At 41.1% G+C, this 23,229-nt stretch overlaps 1 protein-coding gene and 1 long non-coding RNA gene across 3 annotated transcripts in view; both read left to right on the forward strand.

The window, feature by feature from the left end:
• Positions 1-23,229, forward strand: part of LOC142046563 (uncharacterized) — a 133,536-nt gene that overhangs the window by 29,622 nt on the left and 80,685 nt on the right. The gene's annotated exons all lie outside the window — the stretch shown is intronic.
• PRSS35 (serine protease 35) lies at positions 5,203-13,422 on the forward strand. 2 transcript variants are annotated; one of them, XM_032806068.2, is made up of 2 exons: positions 5,203-5,622; positions 11,927-13,422. In XM_032806068.2, the coding sequence occupies exon 2, from the start codon at positions 11,946-11,948 to the stop codon at positions 13,185-13,187; it is 1,242 nt and encodes a 413-aa protein (XP_032661959.1). In that variant the 5' UTR covers positions 5,203-5,622; positions 11,927-11,945; the 3' UTR covers positions 13,188-13,422. The 2 variants fall into 2 exon arrangements, with proteins under 2 accessions (XP_032661959.1, XP_032661958.1); XM_032806067.2 differs by lacking the exon at positions 5,203-5,622 and adding an exon at positions 6,119-6,185.

Consider the following 23,229-nt stretch of genomic DNA (forward strand, 5'->3'; position numbering starts at 1 on the left):
TTCCAGTTCTTCAGTTTCTCGTTGAAGTCCGTTTTTGAAGTTTTTTGTTGAAGAATGACCACTTTTAAGTCTGTTATTGAGTGTCCAGGGGGATTGAAGTGCTCTCCTACTGGTTTTTGAACATTACAATTATTGATGTCTGATTTGTGTCCATTTATTCTTTTGCACATTGGTAGATGTGCAGGTGAACAATGCCTTGATGGTGTGAGGGATGTGACTGGGTCCTACGATGGGGTCCCTTGAATAGATATACAGAGTTGGCAACAGGGTTTATTGTAGGGGTTGGTTCCTGGGTTAGTGTTTCTGTTGTGTGGTATGTAGTTGCTGGTGAGTATTTGCTTCAGGTTGGGGGGCTGTCTGTAAGTGAGGCCTGTCCTGTCTCCCAATGTCTATGAGAGTGAGGGATCGTCCTTCAGGATAGGTTGTAGATCCTTGATGATGCACTGGAGAGGTTTTAGTTGAGGGCTGTAGGTGATGGCTAGTGGCATTTTGTTGGGTCTGTCCTGTAGCAGGTTCCTGCTCTGGGGACCCTTCTAGCTCTGTCAGTCTGTTTCTTCACTTCCCCAGGTGGGTATTGCAGTTTTAAGAATACCTCATAGAGATCCTGTAGGTGTTTGTTTGTCTGAAGGATTGGAGCAAATGCGGTTGTATCTGAGGGCTTGGCTGTAGACAATGAATCATGTGATGTGGTCTGGATGAAGTATAGCGGTCAGTAGGTTTCTGATATAGGGTGATGTTTATGTGACCATTGTTTATTTGTATTGTAGTGTCCAGGAAGTGGATCTCTTGTGTGGACTGGTCCAGGCTGAGGTTGATGATGGGTTGGAAATTGTTGAAATCGAGGTGGAATTCATCAAGGGCCTCCTTCCCATGGGTCCAGATGAAGATGTCATCAATGTAGTGGAAGTAGAGTAGGGGCACTAGGGGATGAAAGCTGAGGAAGCGTTGTTCTAAGTCAACCGTAAAAATGTTGGCATACTGTGGGGCCATGCGGGTACTGATAGCAGTGTCACTGACTTGAAAGTATAAATCGTCCCCAAATCTGAAATAGTTGTGGGTGAGGACAAAGTCACAAAGCTTCTGGTTAAGACAACAGAATAGGAATCAGGGTTCTACCTGCACCTCTGCCACAGACTTCCATGTGACCTTGGCAATTCAGTTAGCCCCAGTCTACCTCATACTTGACTTTCAGCACATGAACACATTTACGTTCACACTTTTGTAATCATAAAAGTTTATTGAAAAATGTTACCAGTATTTTTGAGCTCTCTACAAAAGCTTTAAAACAAAAACAAATAAAACCAACCACGCATACAGATAGTCAAGTCATACCTCTGCCTTTTGGCTCAAAAATGGCTATTCATTAAGTAATGTATACTTTTCACAAGTCCAAGCTTTTGAAGAATGATAGTTTTAAAAGCAGTGTGGATGTGTGCGTACTAATCACAATGGGTCAACATTTTTATATCCTTCATACAGGGTATATAATATAGTTAACACTTCAATAACATTATGATGCTTTTAGTCAAGCCCATGCTGGGTTACCCATTCATGTAAAATAAATCCAGATCAATTAAGCGGTTACTGAAAGAATACACTGAAGTTCAGTCATGGTTTCTGTTATATGCAGTGTTGTAGATGTGTTGGTCCCAGGATGTTAGAGAGACAAGATACTATCTTTTATTGGACAAACATCTATTGGAGAGAGAGAGAAGCTTTCAAGCTTACTCAGAACTCTTCTTCAGGTCTGGGAAATGTGTATAAGTTGACAGTCACCTTACCAACAGAACTAATTAGATGGAACCACGCAAAATTGTGACAGGACCAAAACAAGCCAGAGGATTTAGAGCAGAGTCTCGTTCAGATAATTCAACATGTATTTCCTTGCAGTGTATAGAAATAATAGGACAAATTCTTGAGTGAGCCCTTCCAACAGATATTTCTACAAATTTGTCCTAGTGTTCTCTTTCTCCTACCAGCACGTCCCAGATAACAGTTTATCAAAGCCCTGCTCCACATCTGTGGACATGTTCCATAGGGCAGTCACAAACAAGTTTCCAGACAAAAAAAGGCTGGCTGAGGTCTCAGACAGGTGTCAATGGGACCAAAGGGACCAGCAGGTGATTAAGTTGCCACTCTTGGGCAGGCGAGAGGATGTAGGTAAAAGTTCTACATTTTGACAAAGCATCATCATTCCTGTCCACGCCAACTTTCTGTCTTCTGAATATCAGCTGATGATACTTGTGCAAGAGAATGGGATATAAGAGAAGTAGGTAAGTATCAGAGGGGTAGCTGTGTTAGTCTGGATCTGTAAAAGCAGCAAAGAATCCTGTGGCACCTTATAGACTAACAGATGTTTTCGAGCATGAGCTTTTGTGGGTGAATACCCACTTCGTCAGATGCACGAGGAGTAGGCAGTTGCCACAAATCATTTCTCCCTTGCTCTCTACTCACAGCATCATCAAGACCTGAAGAACAAAGGGGGAGGAGGGAGGGAAGATCTTGACTGAAAGAGTTTCAGCCAGTAAGATAGCTGGAACATATAGTGAGAGAGATCTTTGCTTTGCATTCACTTAGCTTGTTAAGTTAGGTGTCAGTTGCATTTTATCTTTTATTTCTTTGTAATCAATTCTGATTCATATGCCTCATCACTTGCAGTCACTTAAAATCTATCTTTCTGTAGTTAATACATTGGTTTGGTTGTTTTATCTAAACCAGTGTGTTTGGGAAACTCCATTTGAAATAACAGGATTTGTTTATATCATTTTCTATTAATAAATGACACACTTTTTATGAGCTTGTATTATCCAGGAGGGTGCTGGGCAGTACAAGATGAACTTTTCTGGACAAGAGTCTCTGACTAGGAGTTTGCTAGGGTTGCCCTGTAATGTAATTCATGAGTGGCTGGCTATAGCACTCCTACAGCATAGCTGGGAATGATTTACATGTTGGAGGCCATGAGTGAACAGACCAGAAGTGGTTGCTCTCACAGCAAAGCAGTGTAAAAAGCACCTCAGGTTAGAGAACTGAGGAGACATAGCTGTCCATCAGTCCAGATTGCACTCTGCGCAATGTCAGAGTCCAAATGCCAGAGCCAAGAGTTGACACAACTGGAGCCATGGACCAGGGCTTACCTGAAGGCAGGATCAAGGCTAGGACATGACTAGAACAAGGGTGGATGCAGAGCAGCATCTAGGCAGAAACAGTACAGGAGTAATCATGAGTAGGACTTGGAGCAAAGCAAGCCTAGCCGGGCAGAGAATCCACAGGCATATGCATTGAACAGCTGCTGGGCTTAAGAGTAAGCCACCTGATTGCCTTAGCCAATCAGGTGGTTGTGCAGGCCCTAGTTCCAGACGGTACTACCACTTTGAGCCTCCTAGGTACCCCAGGGCCTGGTTTCACAGGGTAGGTTTAGTGAAAATCTTGCAGCAGATCTGTGGTGTGGCTAGTTTCCAATGGTTCACAGGATCATTCATCAGGGCCATAAACTTCCCAGTCTACTAAGTACAGGAGCTTCTTTCTAAAGAGTTGTGAGTGCAGGAACTGTCAAGCCAAGTACTCTTCTTGTCCCTGGACGTTGATAGCCACGGCAGCAGAGTTGAACAGGACAGGAACAGGTTCTATGTGCAGGGCTTTAGGACAGAGATATGAAACAGGATGGATACCAAGGAATTTTGGTAATTGCAACTTGAATGCCACCAGGTTGATCCGTTCCAGAATTGTAGCTGGGCTAAGATATTGGTGTTCTAATTTAGCCAATGGGCAATCTGACCTTAGATTCTGAATGGACAGCCAAACCTTGTCCCCGATGACAAGATCACGGATGGCTTGGCAGCCCTGATCAGTGTGATGCTTATACACATCCTTGGCAGATTCTAGCTGCTCCTTCAGTTTTAGATGTACTTGGTAGAGGTGGGCAGTGAAGTCTGCAACAGCAGGTACCAGAGATCCCATGAGGATGTCTGGGTGAAACCAAGGGTGAAATCCGTAGCTGGAGGAAAAAGGGCCTTGAGAGGTGGTGGGTGGCCTTATTATATGCAAATTCCATACGGAGATGGAGGGAAACCCAGTCATCTTGGTGGTCGTTCATGAACCATCAAAGATATTGTTTAACCAGGTACTTGAGCCATGGAGAGAGGGACATGTGGTTCAGGTTCTGAGGAGTGGTGGGGGAGGGGTAGATGTGGTTCAGGGTGGCATGAGGTGGGGCAGGGGTACAGGTGGGAGAGATGATGGTGCCAAGGGTGCAGGGGATGCTTGGGGTGGATAGGGGGAGAGGTGATAGGGAGGAGGACATGGTGGGGGGGTGCAGTGGCCATGGCTAGGGTATGGGGGGATTTGAGGAAAGTGCGGTGGGGGAGGTGATGACGAGGGGTGCGGCTGAGGCTCAGGGGGAGTGATGGCGAGGGGCGCGCTGGGGGGAGTGCAGGGGAACTCGTGGGGGTGATGCAGGAGATCGCGGGGAGGCGATGGTGGTTGGAGGGAGGTGATGCCGAGGGGGCCCTGACCTGTGCTGGGCGGCAGATTGGTGAACAGCACAGCGCGCCTCCTGCGTTTCCAAGCAGGAACGGTCCCCCCGCCCCGCCAGCTCAGAGCCGCTGGGCCCTGAGCGGCGGGAGCGCCCTGGCAGGGCAAGCGCGGAGACGGGCCGATCCTCCGCAGCTCCAGCGCAGGAGCAGGCGCGGGGCGTGCTCTCAGGCCGCACTCGGACGCCGGCAGCGGGGGCGGCGCCCTCTCGCAGTTCCCAGCCTGCAGGAGCGGGGAAATCTGCACCCGCTCAGCCCCAGCACAGCCTGCACCAGAGAAACACCCCAGGCGGTCTCCTGTCTCCCCTGCACCCCCCGCTGTCCCTGCCATCCCCAGTCTGTTCCCCTTCTCCCCTGCACCCCCCGCTGTCCCTGACACCCCCACAGCCTGCTCTCCAGCTTCCCTACAGAGCGGTCATCCCACAGCGTGCACCTCTGCCGCCCTCTCCCGCCTTCCCCTCCAGCCAGCTGTTCCGGCTCATCCTGCCAGCCCTTTTCCTTCCCTTCCCATCCACAGAGAAACCCGCACGCGGTCCCAGCAGCTCACCCTCGGGCCGACCTCCCTCTCCTTCCATCCATCCCCCCCTCCCTCCGCCTTTCCATCCCCTCCCCCGCCTGGGAAAAAGCTGGCAGCACCCCCCGTTCCCTTCTTCAGTAGTCACCAGGGCTCAGACTGTGCTCAGTGGCTGCTGCTCTCTCTGGTGCTGGCTGGCTGGCTGGAGGTGGCGATCTCTCTCTCACTAAATTGGGAACCAGCTGGCAAATACGGATTACTAACTAGATTAGAGTAGAGCACCTTCTGCGTATCCTCGTAGAAAGTTTTAGGAGCCGGGGATTTGGCCAGGTTTTCACCTTTCTCTCGAATGCTGACAGGTATGAAACGGTCTTTCCAATGATGTTCCTATCTAGTGCCGTCTGAGCTAGGAAAAAATTCTCAGGGGACTGGTTGCTTTAAAAGCAAACAGGCACGCTAAAGTGCGGGCTGCACCTGAGACCTCTTACTTGTACCACAAAAATGCTGAATGGACTTTTTTGTTTAAGATCTGAGAGCTGGAGTTTACGGAATAGCTGCTGGGAGCCTCAGCTGGAAAAGGTAGATAAACACGGTCACCTTAATAGATTTACACTGAACCACAAATGTGGTGCTCTTTGTTACAGTAGCGTTTACAAATAGATACAATTGATGAGAGGTCAATAAATAAATTTTGGCCAGTTACAGAATTTTACACTAAAAGTAGCTTTTTCTGAATAGCCTGACCAGTCTGATGAAAATATTCTTGGCTAGAGTGAACGGAGACACTTTTTTTCCCTGGTACTTGTCAAGAGTCTTGTTCCACATGGGTGGCTTAAAAATAGATGGAGAAAAAAAAGGCTTATTTTGGAAGTTTTCATACTTCTGCCCTTGTACAGTCCCAGCAGGGCTTATTGAGAGCGTTTTTTTGCGATTCCCCTCTATCTCATCCTGCTTCATCTGCTCAGTTTCTGTGCTATCATTCCTCCCATATTTTGAAATTGACACTAATTTTATCCAGATTGCTTGCGGCAGTGAGGCGGTATAAAAATCTCTGCTAAGCTTCTTATTTAATTTTCAGCCTCTGGAGTCTTTTTATAAAACGAGTTCATCTGCAAGAGAAATGGAAAAAGTAAAGGCAGCAGGTATTTAAATTTGAAAACTGATTATTTTGTTTTAGAAAGCTGGGATCGATCTCTCTCTCTCTCCCCCTAAGCACTAGGCTAAAACCGATTTTCTTTCTTTTAGACAACTCTAGGATCGCATTTAAGGAACTATCTGTTGAGATATATATGTCCATAAACGTGATTTAAAAATATGTTTGAGGTAACACTGCTTCTGTTCCTGATAATGCTGGAGTAAATTCATCCATATATGTCTAATTCTTCTGTCTGTGCCCAATACCCTGATATGCAGGCTCAGTGCATTGTAGAGAGCACGTAGTAATTGTACACAAGAGGGTATTATTGTAGATAATTGTATAGTTACTAGACTTCAATCTTGTAAACAGGCAAAGCTGATCAGTATCGATAAATAGGCCGGCTAGTTGCAGTGCAATCAAAGAACTTAACAGACTGCTGAGACTAGAACAGCTCATTCCTAGGAATGGGGGTGGATAAAATAAACTAATTGGAAGTGAAAGCAACTGCTAACCGCAACTTTAAAAGGGAGTTTCTTGGCCTCTACAACTCTCATCTCACTGGGAACGGAAAGATGCTTATTAATGACAGAGCGTTAATTTTAGGAGCTGTTCAAACCATCCTCCAAAACGAACAAAAGTTGCTTGACAAAGATGTTTTCCTTCTCTCATCCTTGAAAAGTAAGAGAAGAAAATAGTGGGCTTAGTACTGTCTGGAAAGACATGGAATCTGTGCGGCAAGCTTTGGGAGATATACAAATTAAAAATAACGTTTGTTAAAGTGGAAAATTGAGCCGTTTCTCTAGCTTGGTTTAGCACTCGTAGTTCACCACTAATTGTAGGCATTTGTCTCTCTCTGGAGAGAAACATTCGGGACGGTGAGAGGGACACTTGGGGTTGGCGGAAGATATGTAAGAGCATTTCATTCTCTAGTGGAATAAATGTTATCACAAAACAACCATACCTTAGTGTACTGGGAAAACGAACTCTGGATGAACTAGCGATAGTATGGATCAGAAGTGAGGTGTGTTGTGAAAACACTTGCCAGAGCAGTATCTTCAGGCAATCTTATAAACTGTCATTTTTCTCAAGACAGTTCATAAGGTAAATGTATCTTTTCCACCTGAAAGAGGCGTTCGAGAGACTATTCGTACAATGGGCACGGCTTTTTCCAGAAAACTGAAAAACGACAGATGCCTACATCAGAGTTTACAGCTGTCCTCAACTAAAATTTAATTTAAAGTTCATTCTAGGAATAAATTTCGGGTAAGTATCCTTAATAAAAGCTGCTTTATAATGCATTTTACACTCCCTTGAAAGATAAAATATTCAGTAAGAGCGCGTTTAAAGCGCAGGTAAGAGACTTGATCTAGTTCTGCCATCTAGTGGCTATAACACACACACACACCCAGGAGTCCGGTGGTACCCTAAAGACTAACAGATTTATTTGGGCATAAGCTCTTGTGGGTAAAAAAAAGTGGCTTTTAACCATAAAGCTTATGCCCAAATAAATGTTAGTCTTTAAGGTGGCACCGGACTCGTTTTTGTGGATACAGACCTACACAGTTACCCCCAATACTTAAGATACAGATATACAAATTTAAGCAATAAGGAAAGTCAAAATTAAGGCTGAAACTACCATTAATTCATTTTTGCAGCTGAAGTAAGTTTAGTTTGAGATTTCAGAACCCTACCTTGTGCTTTTATACATATTTTGTGAAACTAGCTTCTATGCTTGTGCACTACACCCACACCTAAATTTACAGTCTCAGACTAGATCTGTTTTTTCTTAAATCATATTGGAAGGTCAGATATGTAAATAGTGCACTCATCAAGCATATCAGCACAAGTTTAGAAGGAAGTGGCAGACAGAATTCAGGATGGAGATTTACTGTTACCTCTTAGCTCATTGCTAGATTAACGATTTCTTCTATGGAGTCTGGAGGAGCAGGTGCTGTTATCTCTGAACATTTTCATGATTCATCTTGAGATTTTCACATGCTAGCTATGGTTATATATTGATAGACAGTTGCCAAAACCAGTGAGTTTTCTTCCTGAACTGTTCATTTCAGTTTTTTCCCCTTGCAAAATTGGGTGGAAAAAGGTGCACCTCTGTACAGGCTGAAATAGCAACTCCTCACGTTGAGGTCTGAAAATTGCTTAACTATGTTTTTGAGATACTAGAGACCTAGTCCTTGTGCAAACCCTTTCCAGTGATAAGTACCCTTTCAACAACCCCAGGACACAGATTGTACTAAACAGACATTGGAGGGAAAAACCCTGCCAGGAACTTGAGCTTCATTTTTCTTCTCATCCATCCTATATTAGCAAGTGAATTACAACCGAGCATGAATTAGTGGGAAATTTGGGACAGATCCACAAATCTGCTTGTGGGTGTTTGAATTGTATGAAGTGGGAGAGATGTTTAGATTGGAGCTTGTTGTTGAACAGGGACTAGAGTAGAACTAGAGTGTAGAGGTTGGGAGAGTTTGCTATGCAGGATGGAGAAATATTTAGGATGGTGGAAGTTTGAAGTGGGGAAAGTTGGAGGGGCTTGTAAGTGCAGCTGAAGGTGATCAAGCTGAGAGCCCTCATCACCTTGCTGGGGGGGTTGACAAATGAGAGGAGAAGCTGGAATTTTTCATAGGGGACCAAATCTCCCCTCTCCCTTTCATTTTGTTTCTTACCTTAAAGCAGCCTAGTGTTTAAGATTTCTCTGTTTACTAATTTTAAACATGTGTAGCAATAAAACATTGTCTAGAACACCAAGTTTGCTCTGATATGGCAATTTTATGTTTGTAATGCTTTCTAGGTAAAGGCTTCTTCCAACTCTCAAAGTATATCATTTCCAACTCATAGCAAACAAAAAAATGGTTCATTATAAATGACAATCCTTGACGTCTAAGGTCTTCCCTTAGAGGGAATAAGCATTCTATTCTAGTCTTTGAAACAGAAGGAGGTTATGTGGTCTTTGTGGTTGTGTTAGAGATGATTACAGAGAGCTACATCACCCCACCCATTTTATTGTTGGAAGCTTCTATATAGAGAAAAGTTAGTTATAGCTCCAGCTGGGACAACATCAACCATATTCCTGGAAAGACTTCAGCAGTGGTATGCCCAAGTCTCTCTGCATGAAACCAGCATTAGTGAACATTCCTAAACATTTATTACACTTAGCTGTAGGAAAACATCATCATGTATGTGGACTCTGAATTGTGAGCCAGTCATTAAACTCAAAGAGAAGAGAAATTGTAGGAAGAATGGGTCTTGCATATTGACAGGTTTCACAAGTTTAACAAAATAGCAAGCTCTCTTAACACCTCACTACTTGTTACACAGGTATTTTAGGACATTAAAACAGTTTTTTCACATTAATAGCAGTAATATTTATCTTTTCAGACATTTAAAGTGTTTTGTGTCCTTTAAAGCAGAATCTGTCCTAATTTAAAGTTCATATTCTTATACTCTCATGTTAGTTGCCTTTATTGCCACAATCCTGCCTTCATGCCCACTTTAACTCCCTTTACCTCAGACTTAGTGGTCCAAATCTAGAAGATCTCTAAGAAGAATAAATTGGTAAGTGGGCATAGGGTGACCAGACAGCAGATGTGAAAAATCAGGATGGGGTGTGTAGGAGCCTATATAAGAAAGACCCCAAAATTGAGACCGTTCCTATAAAATCAGGACAGCTGGTCACCCTAAGTGGGCATGAATTGAAGGGCAGGTCTGCACCAATGCAGCTGCGCCACTGTAGCGCATCTTGTGAAGACACTCTGTGTCAATGGAAGAGCGTTTCCCCATCGGCAGAATTACTCTACCTTCACAAGGGGCGGAAGCTATGTCAGCAGAAGAGCATCTCCCGCAGACATAGCACTGGTGTGGACAGTGCTTAGGTCACTGTAACTTGCAGTAGTGTAGTTCTACCCTAAGTAACTTAATTAGGAATCAAAGTTACTGTATCACACAAGTTTAAGATCTTAGAAAATGTTGTAAATTACACAGATGACAAGAGACTTACCCCTGAATAGGGTAGAAGTAATAAACTCCACTGCTGGACATGGTGCTCACAGTTGAATAAAAGATGGTGGGTGCTAATTGTTCTAGCTAAGATCTTAATCTGATAACTGGTACAACAAGTTGTCCAAAAAATATAGGACATATTGGTTCATGGTGTGCATTTTAAAGCAAAGCTATCACTTTTTGAATTTTATTCACAAGGTACTGTTTTGTACCTTATCACTTTATCTAACCTTATTCATTGTTTTATTACCTTTAATTTTCACTATAACAAAGAATTCAGATTTTGCTAAACTATACTATATGTAATATAAAAGACATTTTATCCAGATTTTAACTGTACTTATGGTAAACCAAAGAGCATAACCATACACATGCTTAAATTGCTTAACTTAAGGTTTAATTATAGACAGTGCCCTTTCTACAGGTGCTTGAGGTTTCACTATTACCCAGCTGTACAAAGAGTAAATGAAAAAGCTCAAACCTCCAGACAGCAACAGCCCATATCTGGCTAATATTTTAAGCATCAAGTCCATCTACAGAGTTAGAATAGACTTGCAATTAAGATACTGAGCTGGGATTCAGAGGAGCTTAGTTCCACTTCTGGCTATGCTACAGACTTGCTGTGTGACCTTGGGCAAGTCACTTAGTCTTTCTGTGCCTTAGTTCCCTATCTGTAAAACAAGAATAATGCTTAATTTGTGTTTTGTCTATTTAAATGTAAGCTCTTATGTATGAACAGCACCTGGTACAATGGGTCTCGCATCTTAGCTGGGGCCTCCAGGCACCACTGTAATATGTATTAACAGTTTTGTGAGAGATCTCAAAGGGAAATAGCTTTGGGGGCCCATCTAGCTCCTCCGCCACCTATGACTGTGTCCTCCCTAGTCTATGAATTCCTGAAACCCCTCCCCCAAATTAGCCATCTTCTACTTTCTTGTGAGTCACCCTTTGTGTCTGAAGCTCTGTGGCTCTTGGGTCCCTCAGACATAGACTAGAAATTCAGGGGATGGAGCAGAAGCAAATCCTTCCAAGCAAGAGCACAAGCAGGCAGTTTGAGGAATGAATGTGTCTCACTGTCCACAGGTACCAGAAATAGACAGAATTGAGGATGGACATCTATCTTTCTGGTTGGATGCGTGGTATGGCCTAAGCAACCTATGTAGCCACAAACGCTGCTACTGTTGGATGAGATACAATAAGAACATTTTCATTTGGAGAAAGTACTAATTTGAATCAAGCTATTTTACTTTTATGCAGCCTTTTAAAATATTTTGCACACATTGGTCTGCATTTATTGCATATTGTCAAAATTTTTGCAGTCATGATTGTTTTCAGCCACAAACACAAGAACAAAATTAGACTAGGGACTACATTACAAAGCCTGATGTTGATGGATTTGAAATGTATTAAATGCATCTATGATCTGTATGATGCCATGTAATTAAAGTAGAACATCAAGGAAATGGGGCTAGCTTCTTAAAATACTTCTTGAGGGTTATGATTTATATCTAGTGTAATTTATTTAATGAATAACAGAAGTAGAATTATAAAGATCAAAACGTGGGGAAATGAATGAAGAGAGTCAATGAGTTTCTTTTGTAACCTGGATGCTAATATTCTATCCCACTGATTTTCATGGAAATATTGTACAGTGCTGTAGTCATACAATAGAATCAGATCAATTTTATTTTTAAATATCAATTTGATTCTTTATTCTCCCTTTTTCAGAGCAACACACATTAACACAATGGGGCATATCTTGTTGTTATTGATGCTTTCCATTCCCATATTATGTCTGACTGATGGAGCTGAAACAGAACAAGATTTCACCTGGCACTTGAAGAAGGTACCCCAGATTGTGAGTGAACGGACTTTCTCCCTTGACAGCCCAAAATTTGAGGCAAAAGCCAAATTAGAACTGAGTAATGTGTGTGGAATTGAGTGCCAAAGGAGACTCCCAGTGCCAAGCTTGTCTGACCTGAAGGAGTTTCTGTCCTATGAGACTGTTTTTGAGAATGGCACACGGACCCTGACTCATGTGAATGTTCTAGGACTAGCAGTTGACGCAGCCAACACCACCACCACCACAAGAACGTCTTCAAGAAGAAAGAGGCAGATATATGGCATAGACAGCAGATTCAGCATCTTTGACAAGCGGTTCGTGACCAACTTCCCTTTTAGCACAGCTGTGAAGATTTCCACAGGCTGCAGTGGCATTCTTATTTCCCCGAAGCATGTTCTAACAGCCGCTCACTGTATTCATAATGGCAAGGATTACATCAAGGGCAGCAAAAAGCTGAGGGTGGGATTGCTGAAGATGAGATCTAAAGGTGAGGGCAAGAAACGCAGAGGTCAAAGGGGTAAGAGAGAGGTTTCTGTGGCAAGAGATCACAGTGAGCGTACCTCAGAATTGAAGCAGAGATCCAAAGGTCATGGCAGAAAACAAAAGGCAGCTGGGAGGAGTCAGAAAACCTCTGACAGTAAACCTTCCTTCCAGTGGACCAGAGTAAAGAGTACCCAGATCCCAAAAGGCTGGTTTGAAGGCGTAACTGGGGATGTTTCCCTGGATTATGATTATGCTGTTCTTGAGCTCAAGCGCCCTCACAAAAAGAAATATATGGAGCTGGGAATCAGCCCAACAATCAGAAAGATGCCTGGTAGCATGATCCACTTCTCAGGTTTTGATGATGATCGATCTGGGCAATTGGTCTATCGATTTTGTAGTGTGTCTGATGAATCCAGTGATCTCCTTTACCAGTACTGTGATGCTGAGTCTGGGTCTATTGGCTCTGGAGTCTATCTCCGCCTTAAAGAGCCAAACAAGAAGAAATGGAAACGCAAGATCATTGCTATTTATTCAGGTCATCAGTGGATGGATGTCAATGGTGTGCAGCAAGATTATAATGTAGCAGTACGAATTACTCCTCTCAAGTATGCCCAGATTTGTTTCTGGATACATGGGAATGATGAGAATTGTACACAAGGCTGATAAAAGCTGAAACTAGATCATCTAGCACCTAAAATATAATAAAGTAAAAACTTGCCCTAATAGTTATTGGAAGAGCATTGCCCCGTATCTGGAATTATTTGAACCTGAAGCCTGCAAATATTTTGATGTATTGAGTATTGCTACTCTTAGAGAGTTAGAATTTTCAAATTAGTTTTTTAATTATATAATAATCAACATGACATGCACTTATAATCCAAAACTGTATTTGTTTAAAATTCTGATAAATTTGAATTGTTCTCATTAGAAAAATTGTGACTTCACTTGTTTAATTTTTTAAAGGGAAGTATTGAAACTTTTCAAACTGATACTATTAAACAATATGTGGATTTTTAAAAAATATACATTTGTCTTGATTTTCTCAGGGTTCTGCTCCAACAAGCATCTTCTAGCATACAAGTTGCACATATCTTATATAATAGCACGTTCAGAGTGATACAAATTGTGAAACATTGGGGTAAGACCAAACTAATTAAGGTTAGTTTACTCTAAAGAGAGTATGTGCACTCTGAGGGCATGTCTACCCTTACTGTGGATCGATACTGCAGTGATTGATCCACTGGGGTTCGATTTAGTTGATCTAGTGAAGGCCCGCTAAATCAGCAACAGATTGCTCTCCCATAGATGACAGTACTCCACCGGAACAAGAAGCATAAGGTAAGTGGGAGGGAGAAACTCTTCACATAGCTGGAGTTGCATAACTTAGGTTGACTTAACCCCGTAGTGTAGACCTGCCCTGACAGGCGACTATCTAGTTCATACTTGCTAGCTTGGAAAAAAAAATTTTTGCATACCTTGCAAACTCTTCCATGGAAATTCTAAATTGCTGTAGCTGATGACTCCTAAAAACAATGAATTTCATTTCATTGCATGCTAAAATAGCAAAGAATCTAATGAAGGTAGCAGTTCTCTTTGGAATAAGGAAGAACCATATTGGTTTAATTTAATGCCCTTAAGTCTAGTTTGAGAAGGTATGCAAAGCTGGGGAATCTTAAACATGTGCATTTTAATATTTGGAGACAAGTAGGTTTAATGTATAATAAAATATTCAACTTTTCTGCCAGGTGAAGTATTCTGTAGTTGTCTTTGTCAGGAACTGGCTATTTGTCAACAGTTTAAAGCTTCAAAAAAAGATGTGTGCTGAACATTTTAACAGCTTTTGTAATTCCTTTTATAAGAGCTCAGCTGTTATAGATAGGCTACAGTCTATCAGACTGGGAATTGGAAAGCAATGTTCTTTTTCATACAATTCTAGAAGCTGGATAGTTCTAATCCCATCATATTCAGACCTCATCAACATGAGTTACTGGGAGAGAAAATAATCCTCCCATGCTAAATCATGTTACGTCACCTAATGAAATGGTAGGTGAGCTATCCTCTAAATGCAATAGATATCTTAGGTAGCAATAATGCTAATCAGGCTCATTTCTGCTACTGAATCACACAATACATACAGAGGGTACAATATTTCTATAAAGTGAGCCTGATTGTTTAACATTTGTATACAAGTATCACTAATTTTTTTGTTATCAGTTGTGCTCGATTGCTTCACATATAATCTAATCTTGTGCATTTCAGAGTCTTAGTTTAACAAGCAAAACTGTCAGGATGCTAATTTAATCTAATATATAATTTAAATGCATATTTCAGGCTATATGCATTTGCTTATTACTGTTAAAGTTATTCAGTATTTCAGTATTTAATTTGCTGCGATGATTAGCTTGCATTAACCAAAATTCTTTTCTTTACCAGTCTAGAAGAAAATAAACAAGATATTTTTGCTTGCTCTATCTTTTAAATTACATGTAATGCTGCACATTTATACTTGATATGTTTTGATGAAGTAGGTTTTTTTAAATCATTTTGTATACAAGTGAAAACACAAAATCTGGTACTTTTCATTTGCAGGTGAGTTTGCCATTGTATTTCCAAAGCATGAACAATTGAGGTTTATTAGATTAGATTATAGCATAGATAGGGAGAGGTTGCAAGTGCTTTGAATAATAGGATTAAAATTCAAAATGATCTGGACAAACTGGAGAAATGGTCTGAAGTAAATAGGATGAAATTCAATAAGGACAAAACACAAAGTACTCTGTTTAGGAAGGAACAATCAGTTGCATGCATACAAAATGGGAAAGGACTGTCCAAGGCTATATCTTCACTACCCGCTGTATCGGCGTGTAGCAATCGATTTCTCAGGGATCGATATATCACGTCTCATCTAGACGCGATATCGATCCCCGAACACGCTCCTGTCGACTCCGGAACTCCACCAACGTGAACGGCGGTAGCGGAGTCAACAGGGGGAGCCGTGGACGTCAATCCCACGCCATGAGGATGGTAAGTAATTTGATCTAAGATACAACTTCAGCTACGTGAATAACATAGCTGAAGCGTATCTTAGATCGATCCCCTCCCCTAGTGTAGACCAGCCCTAAGAAGGAGTATAGTGGAAAGAGATCTCTGGGTTATACTGGATCACAAACTAAAGGTATAACACTGTGCAAAAAAAAGCAAACATCATTCTGGGATGTATCAGCAGGAGTGTTGTAGCAAGACACGATAAGTAATTCTTCCACTCTACTTCGCACTGATGTGGCCTCAACTGGAGTATTGTGTCCAGTTCTGGGTGCCATGTTTCAGGAAAGATATGAAGAAACTGGAGAAAGTCCAGAGGAGAACAACAAATGATTAAATATCTAGAAAACATGACCTATGAGGGAAGATTGAAAAAATTGGGTTTGTTTAGTCTGGAGAAGAGAAAAATGAGGCAAGATATAACAGTTTTCAAGTACATAAAAGATTGTTACAAAGAGAAGGATGAAAAATTGTTTTAATTAACTTTTGAGGAAGCAAAGAGCTTAAATTGTAGCAAGGAAGGTTAGGTTGGACATTAGGAAAAGCTTCCTAACTGTCAGGATAGTTAGGCACTAGAACAAATAGCCTAGGAAGGTTATTGAATGTCTATCACTGGAGATTTTTAAGAACAGGTTAGATGCTTGTCAGGAATGGTCTGATTACTACTTAGTCCTGCCTTGAGTGCAGGGGACTGGATTAGATGACCTGTTGAGGCCTCTTCCACTCCTACATTTCTAGGATTCCATGTACAGTACCATTGCATATCATTAATAGGTAAAAGTAGATGCTCACAGGAAAATATGGAAATTAATCAACACCATCTTTATGTTCACTTTTTGGCTTCGTGTAAGCAGGTATAATTTCACTGAAGTCAGAGTTAAATTAAATGTAGAGTTGAATGTAGTCCATGATATTCCATGGCACTCAACTCAAAAAGTAAAAGACAAGATAGATGATGTATCCCAATACCATAAAATATTCAAAATGATCACTACATGTAAGAGAATGAAGTGCTTTACCTAAGCAGTGTTGTTGCTCACTTCTGGCATTTCTTAAATATTTCACAAGTCAATTGATTTTCACACACTGATGTGCACAATCCCAAAAGGTCAATGCAGTGTCCACAGCAACTGCCACTCTCTGATGGCAAATGAAATAAGTAGTCCTTGTAATTTAAAAATTCTTAAATCAATTGATGCCTGGTAATATATAGTCCCAAATTCAGATGTGCTCTAAGTGGGTGCAATAGATCTGAATTTGACTTTGACCATAGCTCTCAAGACTCAAACTGGGGAAGAGCTCTTGCCATAATTCTCCACTAGTTTTTCTCCCTCTGAAGAATTTGAATACTTGCAGCTTATATTTACCCAATACTAACACTCTTCCTTAAGGGGTTTTCTGATCTGTCATATTGGACCCATTTCTTAATATTGTACCTGGCTTTACAAAAAGAGCTATTCTCAGACTTTTTTTTGGCAAGAGACTACTGGCAAAGATGAACCAGTAACTTCTTGATATAAAAAAAAAATAAGCCTTGTCAGCAAACCATCTAACAAACTAATACCTCAATTCTGCAAAGATTCGTGCATTTGCTTAACATTATGCTCCATGAGAAGTCCCAGGGATAACTAAGTATGTGAAGTACAGCACATGCAAGGTCTTTTTAGGATTGGGACCCAAGTCTATACTAGTTTAGTAAAAGAAAAATAAAGTTAGCAAAATTATTAGGTATATAGCACTGTAAAACTATATGGTGCTTTAAAACACACACACAGACACACACTATCATTGACCCAAGGAGTTTATAAACTAAGGTTTACATTTTGCACTGATTTACATCCCATGAATGGGGTATATATCAAAATAGAATATGGCCCTAGGTCAGACAAATTTATTATACAGAAAAAAAATTCATGTGCAAGAAAGAATGAAGACGTTGAGGAGATAAGTAAGCTTTTTTCTTACTCTGTTTTTGATGTTAAGAAATCAATATTCAACATTTTATGGAGGCATATATACAACTGGAAGAGAGAGTTTGGTTTTACAGAGGATTTGAAGGAGGAGTTGGAAGACACTTGATGCATTAGATATTTTTTCTAAGAAAAAAGGGTGACATGAAAGGCAATAAATGAAATGGTTAGGAGAGAGTATGAAGAGAAGCATAAGAGCAAGAGGCCTGTAGAATGCAGGTGAAAGAGAAAGCTTATGATCTATTACATAAAATTCTGTATAACCACAAACAACCTTAGTTTTACTATTAAATAATTTAGTCTGTTCCTACCAAGCAGGTGCAGGTGTTTCCAAATTCTGGAAGTGAGCAAGGGAACACTATGTTTACACTTTGGCAGATTGGCAGGTAGTGATCGATCTATCGAGGATCGATGTATCATGTCTCATCTAGACATGATAACTGGTCCCCAAACACATTCCCTGTCGACTCTGGAACTCCACCAGGGTGAGAAGCAGAAGCAGAGTCGACGGGGGAGTGGCGGTCGTTGATCCTGTGCCACGAGGATGTGAAGTAAGTCAATCTAAATCTATCTAAGATATGTCGACTTCAGCTATGCTATTCTCATAGCTGAAGTTGTGTATCTTAGATCGATTTCCTCCCTCTCAGTGTAGACCAGGCCTTAGAGACACTCTAGACACCAATGTCCAGACTTCACCCATGAGTAGTCTCACTGAAGTCAACAGGACTACTCACGTAAGACTACTCACGTGTAAGTATCAGGTGCCATAGTAAGCAAAGGTCCAAGCTATAGTTGAAAATTTGGGGAATAAGAACCCTTCAGTCAATGTTGGATCCTAGAGAGTGCAATAAATGTCTCTGGTTTGGTAGTAGCTCAACATGATGATGTTGGGGTTCCCAGCAAGACCTGGTCCTTATCAAAGAAAGAACCTTAAATTTTAAAATGTCTTTGCCATTTATTGCCTCAATCACAGCCAATAACATTTTTCAAATACTTCTGATTTTTCTAAGGCATATTGGCTGAAGTGTAATTGTATACTTTAATTTAAAAATACAGCATATCACTGATTTAATGTCTATTAAAAGCATTTTTATCCAGAAATGCCAGGATTGAAAGCTGTCTGAAACAATTAAATTTAAAGGCTGTTGCTCAAGTAAAAGCTTGATATTGCTCAATAAGCTCTAAGGATGTGGAAGAAAAATCTGTGCGCACTCAGAGTCATTTTTATTTTCCACAACTGTGTTCTCCCAATGCTAAATTATGTTCAATTAAAAATAAAAAGAATCACTAACCTTGGGCTGTAGCTTTTCATCCTTTTTGTCTTCTGCAAAATGCAAACTCGATTGACAAGTCATTTACATTTTCTAAAGAATGGGGGCAAGTATCCCTAGACAAACTGCAGTGCATACATATAGATAGATATCTGTTGGTGAGAGAGACAAACTTTTGAGCTTAGAGAGAGCTCTTCTTCAGGTTTGAGAAATATACTCAGAATGTCACAGCTGCATGCTTGCAGGTACCCAGATTCCTGGTGAGATTCCTCCAAGTCCAGCACTTTTCTTAGTATGCCTAACAAGGAACTTCTGCTCTGCTAGGACATTCAGTAAGGTAAAGGTTGATAAACAACAAAAATACACAGTATATAATTTAACTGAAGATGATATGATTTCTCCCTTTCTTTGACTGTTACCTTACATTCTTTAGCCTTTCCTTAAAACAATTAACTTATCAAGTGACTTTTTTGACTGGACAATGTGTTACTTTGTTATGGAAATACAACAGATGATCTAATAAGTCTCTTCCATCTCTTATATAGATGGTGACAAAAAAATCAGACGGGAGCATTTATCATTCAATGTGGGATTTACTATGTAGTATGAGGAGAAAGTGCTATCTCAGTCATCAAAATTGTTTGTTATTTCAGCAGAGATGTATATGGTAAGACCAAAAAAATTTGGTCTTTTTAGTTGATTAAATTATGAAAGATCTTTTCAAAAATATATCTATATAGACTGTGTGGAGTTTGTCCATGTTTGATTCTATTCTATTCTATATAGATTCTTGTACCACCTTTATCATTGAAAAAAAGAACAGAAGTACTTGTGGCACTTTAGAGACTAACAGATTTATTTGAGCATAAGCTTTTGTGGGCTAGAACCCACTTCATCAGATGCATATAGTGGAAAATACATTGAATATCTGAGCACCTTCCGTAGAGCAGTAAACTACATGGCTAACATCTGTCACATGCAGTTTGTTCTTTCTCCCCTCTTCTCCCCCAGAGAGTTGATGTGTGGTGCTATCAAAGTTTTTATTGCAACAAGTTTGGGAGAATTCTAATATTTATGAATGGTGGACAATATGGAGATACTCCCAGAAACATAGTACGCCACTTAACACACATTTTGTTTATGCCATCTGTTTAGCCTATTTTTTTTTTTTTAGTTTTCATATATTTTCTCTCTCCATAGTATATTAGTTTCTAGGAAAACAAAGTTGGCATAGGCAAGGGTGGAGCTTATATTAAGTCATTTGAGATACAGTGGCCTGAAATTTAGGCTGTTTTTAAAAATATTGGAGTTCTATTAGGACTATGAGCAAATGTTATAAATACGGAGTCAAATTCTCATCTCATTTACAAGGGTGAAACTGAGAAGAATTTGTCCCACTACATACATATTCACATATTTATGTTATAAGGGACCAGGCATTTGAGGCATTCAGTTATTCTGCCAAAACAGACCACAGCGCTTGGTCTGCAAATCCTTTCATTGTAGTAATGTATTATAACATTTATACACAGCAGTATTGTTTCATTATGGTGAAGAATTTATATCAAAACATTAACTTAAAAAAAATCAACATGCTTTTGGATGAAATTAAAGAAATTAAGTTTTACTGTATACTCTCTCCTCTGTTTATAAATATTTGAAGTGTATGTTTGGATGCCGTAGTATTTATGAATATTCTGCACAATGATGTTTTGAGTTCACTGTGACGTATGTTTTCACTATGCCAATATATTGTTTTCTGAGTTAATTTGCTTTTTATGTAAACTATATTAATGCTGTAGTCAAGTGTGCAGTTCTTAATTTTTCATACTAAACTAATTAACTGCATCAAAAAGTGGCAATGAGTAAACACAATACCGTGTATCCAAGTATAGACAGGAGAACAATCCTACTACATGTTTTAAAATTTTTAACTATTACACTATGAAATCTTATTAGTTTAGTAATTTAATTCAGAAGATGAGGCCCAGAAATAGTTGATACTGTTACATAAAGCATATCTAGAAGTATTACTCTGGAGACAGGGTCGGCTCCAGGGGTTTTGCCACCCCAAGCAGCCAAAAAAAAAAGTTGCTATCTGTGGCAATTCAGTGGGAGGTCCTTCACTCTGAGTGGGAGCAAGGGATCTTTCCTTGAATTGCCACCGAATACCTGAACATGCTGCCCCTCTTCCGAGTGACCTCCCCAAGCACCTGCTTGCTAAGCTGGTGCCTGGAGCCGGCCCTGTCTGGAGAGATCCTAGACTAAGAGCTGTGATCTCCTTATTTCTTATTCAGCTACTAGTTATGCTTCCCCATGTTTGCTTCCCAGACAGTGAGTAACAATTAAAATTTAACTGATGAAAATGGGTAGTTCCCTCCTCCTTCCTTCTCTCTGCTAGTGTTTTAATTTTGGCACTAGGAAATAGGGGTTCAAGGGTTGCAAAATAGCACTGATAAGCCACTTTTACATAGGTAAGGAATATCAATTAAAGAAGTCTCCAAAGACCTTAAAATGCCAGAAAGGGATGGACTACAAACAAGCCAAGCCAATTTGTTTTTCTGGAGTCTTTTAATCTTTGCCATAATTCTGTGGAAAGCCCTTGCCAGGATATATAATGGAGTCTAATCCACACCTGGAGGAGGGTTTAGGTGTGAAGAGGGTGTGTGAAGAACAAGTAGACTAGCTTCATCAACGTGTAGAAACCATTACAGTAGACTTCTGTAAAAAGCGTTTGGATTAAAGCCATGGAGGTTTACAGCAGGTATCCTCATTCACACTGATAGCAAGGGAGCGATTTGCCCTGTCCTCCTTTCAGTTGAATAGGTTGCTATTGGTGAGGTCATTATGGACAGCTTTTTATTGTGATTTGTTTAAATTATAGGTATTTATTATACTTTATTGGTTGTAAAATTATAGTAATAAAGCTACAATATTTGACCCCTTACATTGGTGGTGATGTTATTAACGAGTGTTATTGCCAGATTCACTGAAAAAAGATGGTTGGATGACGCAAGTGACTGGGTTTTTCACTGTTAGGTCACTGGTTCATTTCCAGACCAATTAGTAATAACCACAGCTACTTTGACAGCTATGCAGTAATCTGTGTAAAATTAGTTTGATTTCAGTCAGTTCATAGTAGACAGTTTCCACAGACAAAAATGAATGATAGCTGGCATTAATTGACTTATTACTTTAAATTGCAGGCGATGTAGCCCTGAGGTAGCAGAGGTAACTTTCACATTGATTCTTGAGCTACTAGTGTTTATTTTGAAAAATTTATGAATGACTACCCTGAACCTTTAAGCAGGAGGTGTTTGACTCGCATGGCCGAGTGAAGGGAACAGTGCTTTATGGTAGGGGAGGGAAGAGATGAAAACTGCTGCAAAAGGGGCAGTGTGGTCACTGACTCATCTGCTGGGAATGTAGGGTTTGAAAAGGGGCAGCACGGTGCCTCGAGCCTTCCTTTTTACCCAGATCAATGCTTGATCAGACTTGCTTCAGTGAAGGGTCTGGCAGGGAGCTGCGAGTCCCCCCCAGGGTGGACAAGGGAAGGAGGTATGTGAACAGAGAGGTGGCCAAATTCCTTGGGACCACAGGAGGGGCAGTAATGTCACATCCTGGCATAGTATATGGGGCAGCAGAGTTGTTTCGAGAGGATGGGGTTCACCTGTCCGACTTAGGTGCTGTCATGTTTTTAACTGATATAAAAGACAACATTAGGAGATGTCTGGGAACCAGACTGAGTGTGGGGAGGAGGAAGCCAAGCTAATTGCTGATGCCTCCTTGTAGCAGATGTCCAGTGCAGGTACTCCACAGAAAAGGTATACAGTGACCAGATAAATGACTTGGAAAATAACTTAAAAAGAGGTGTTCACTAAAGGAACAAACGGGGGGTGGTTGGGAACTCCTATGATTTGGTACAGCAGGGAGCCAACCCCGCATTCTTATAGCCCACCTTAACTCTCCTATGAGGGGGTGGTGAATGGTAAGGTCCTGGCAGGTCTGGTGCAAGGAAGTTTCGCGCCCTAGGTGAAACTTCCATATTGCGCCCCCCGCCTCCAGCCATGCAGCACCTCCCCACCCCAGCTCACCTCTGCACTGCGTCCTCCCACAGCATGCTGCCCCGCTCTAGTTCTCCTCCCAGGCTTGCGGCGCCAAACAGCTGATTGGTGCTGCGAGCCTGGAGGCATAAGAAGTGGAGCAGCAACCGCGTGCTTGGGGAGGAACCGCTGTAAAAAAAAAAAAAAAAAAAATTGGAGGCACCACTTTTTGGCACCCCCAAATCTTGGCGCCCTAGGCAACCGCCTAGTTTGCCTTAATGGTAGCACCGGCCCTGGGTCCTACCCATGGATTTGCTGGAGGGACCAGGAAGGAAGAAGTGAGGGGAGCTGGTAAAAGCCCCCCCAGGTAATTATTGAA

The sequence above is a fragment of the Chelonoidis abingdonii genome, chromosome 3 (assembly GCF_003597395.2).
Source record: "Chelonoidis abingdonii isolate Lonesome George chromosome 3, CheloAbing_2.0, whole genome shotgun sequence".
NCBI lineage: Eukaryota > Metazoa > Chordata > Testudines > Testudinidae > Chelonoidis > Chelonoidis abingdonii.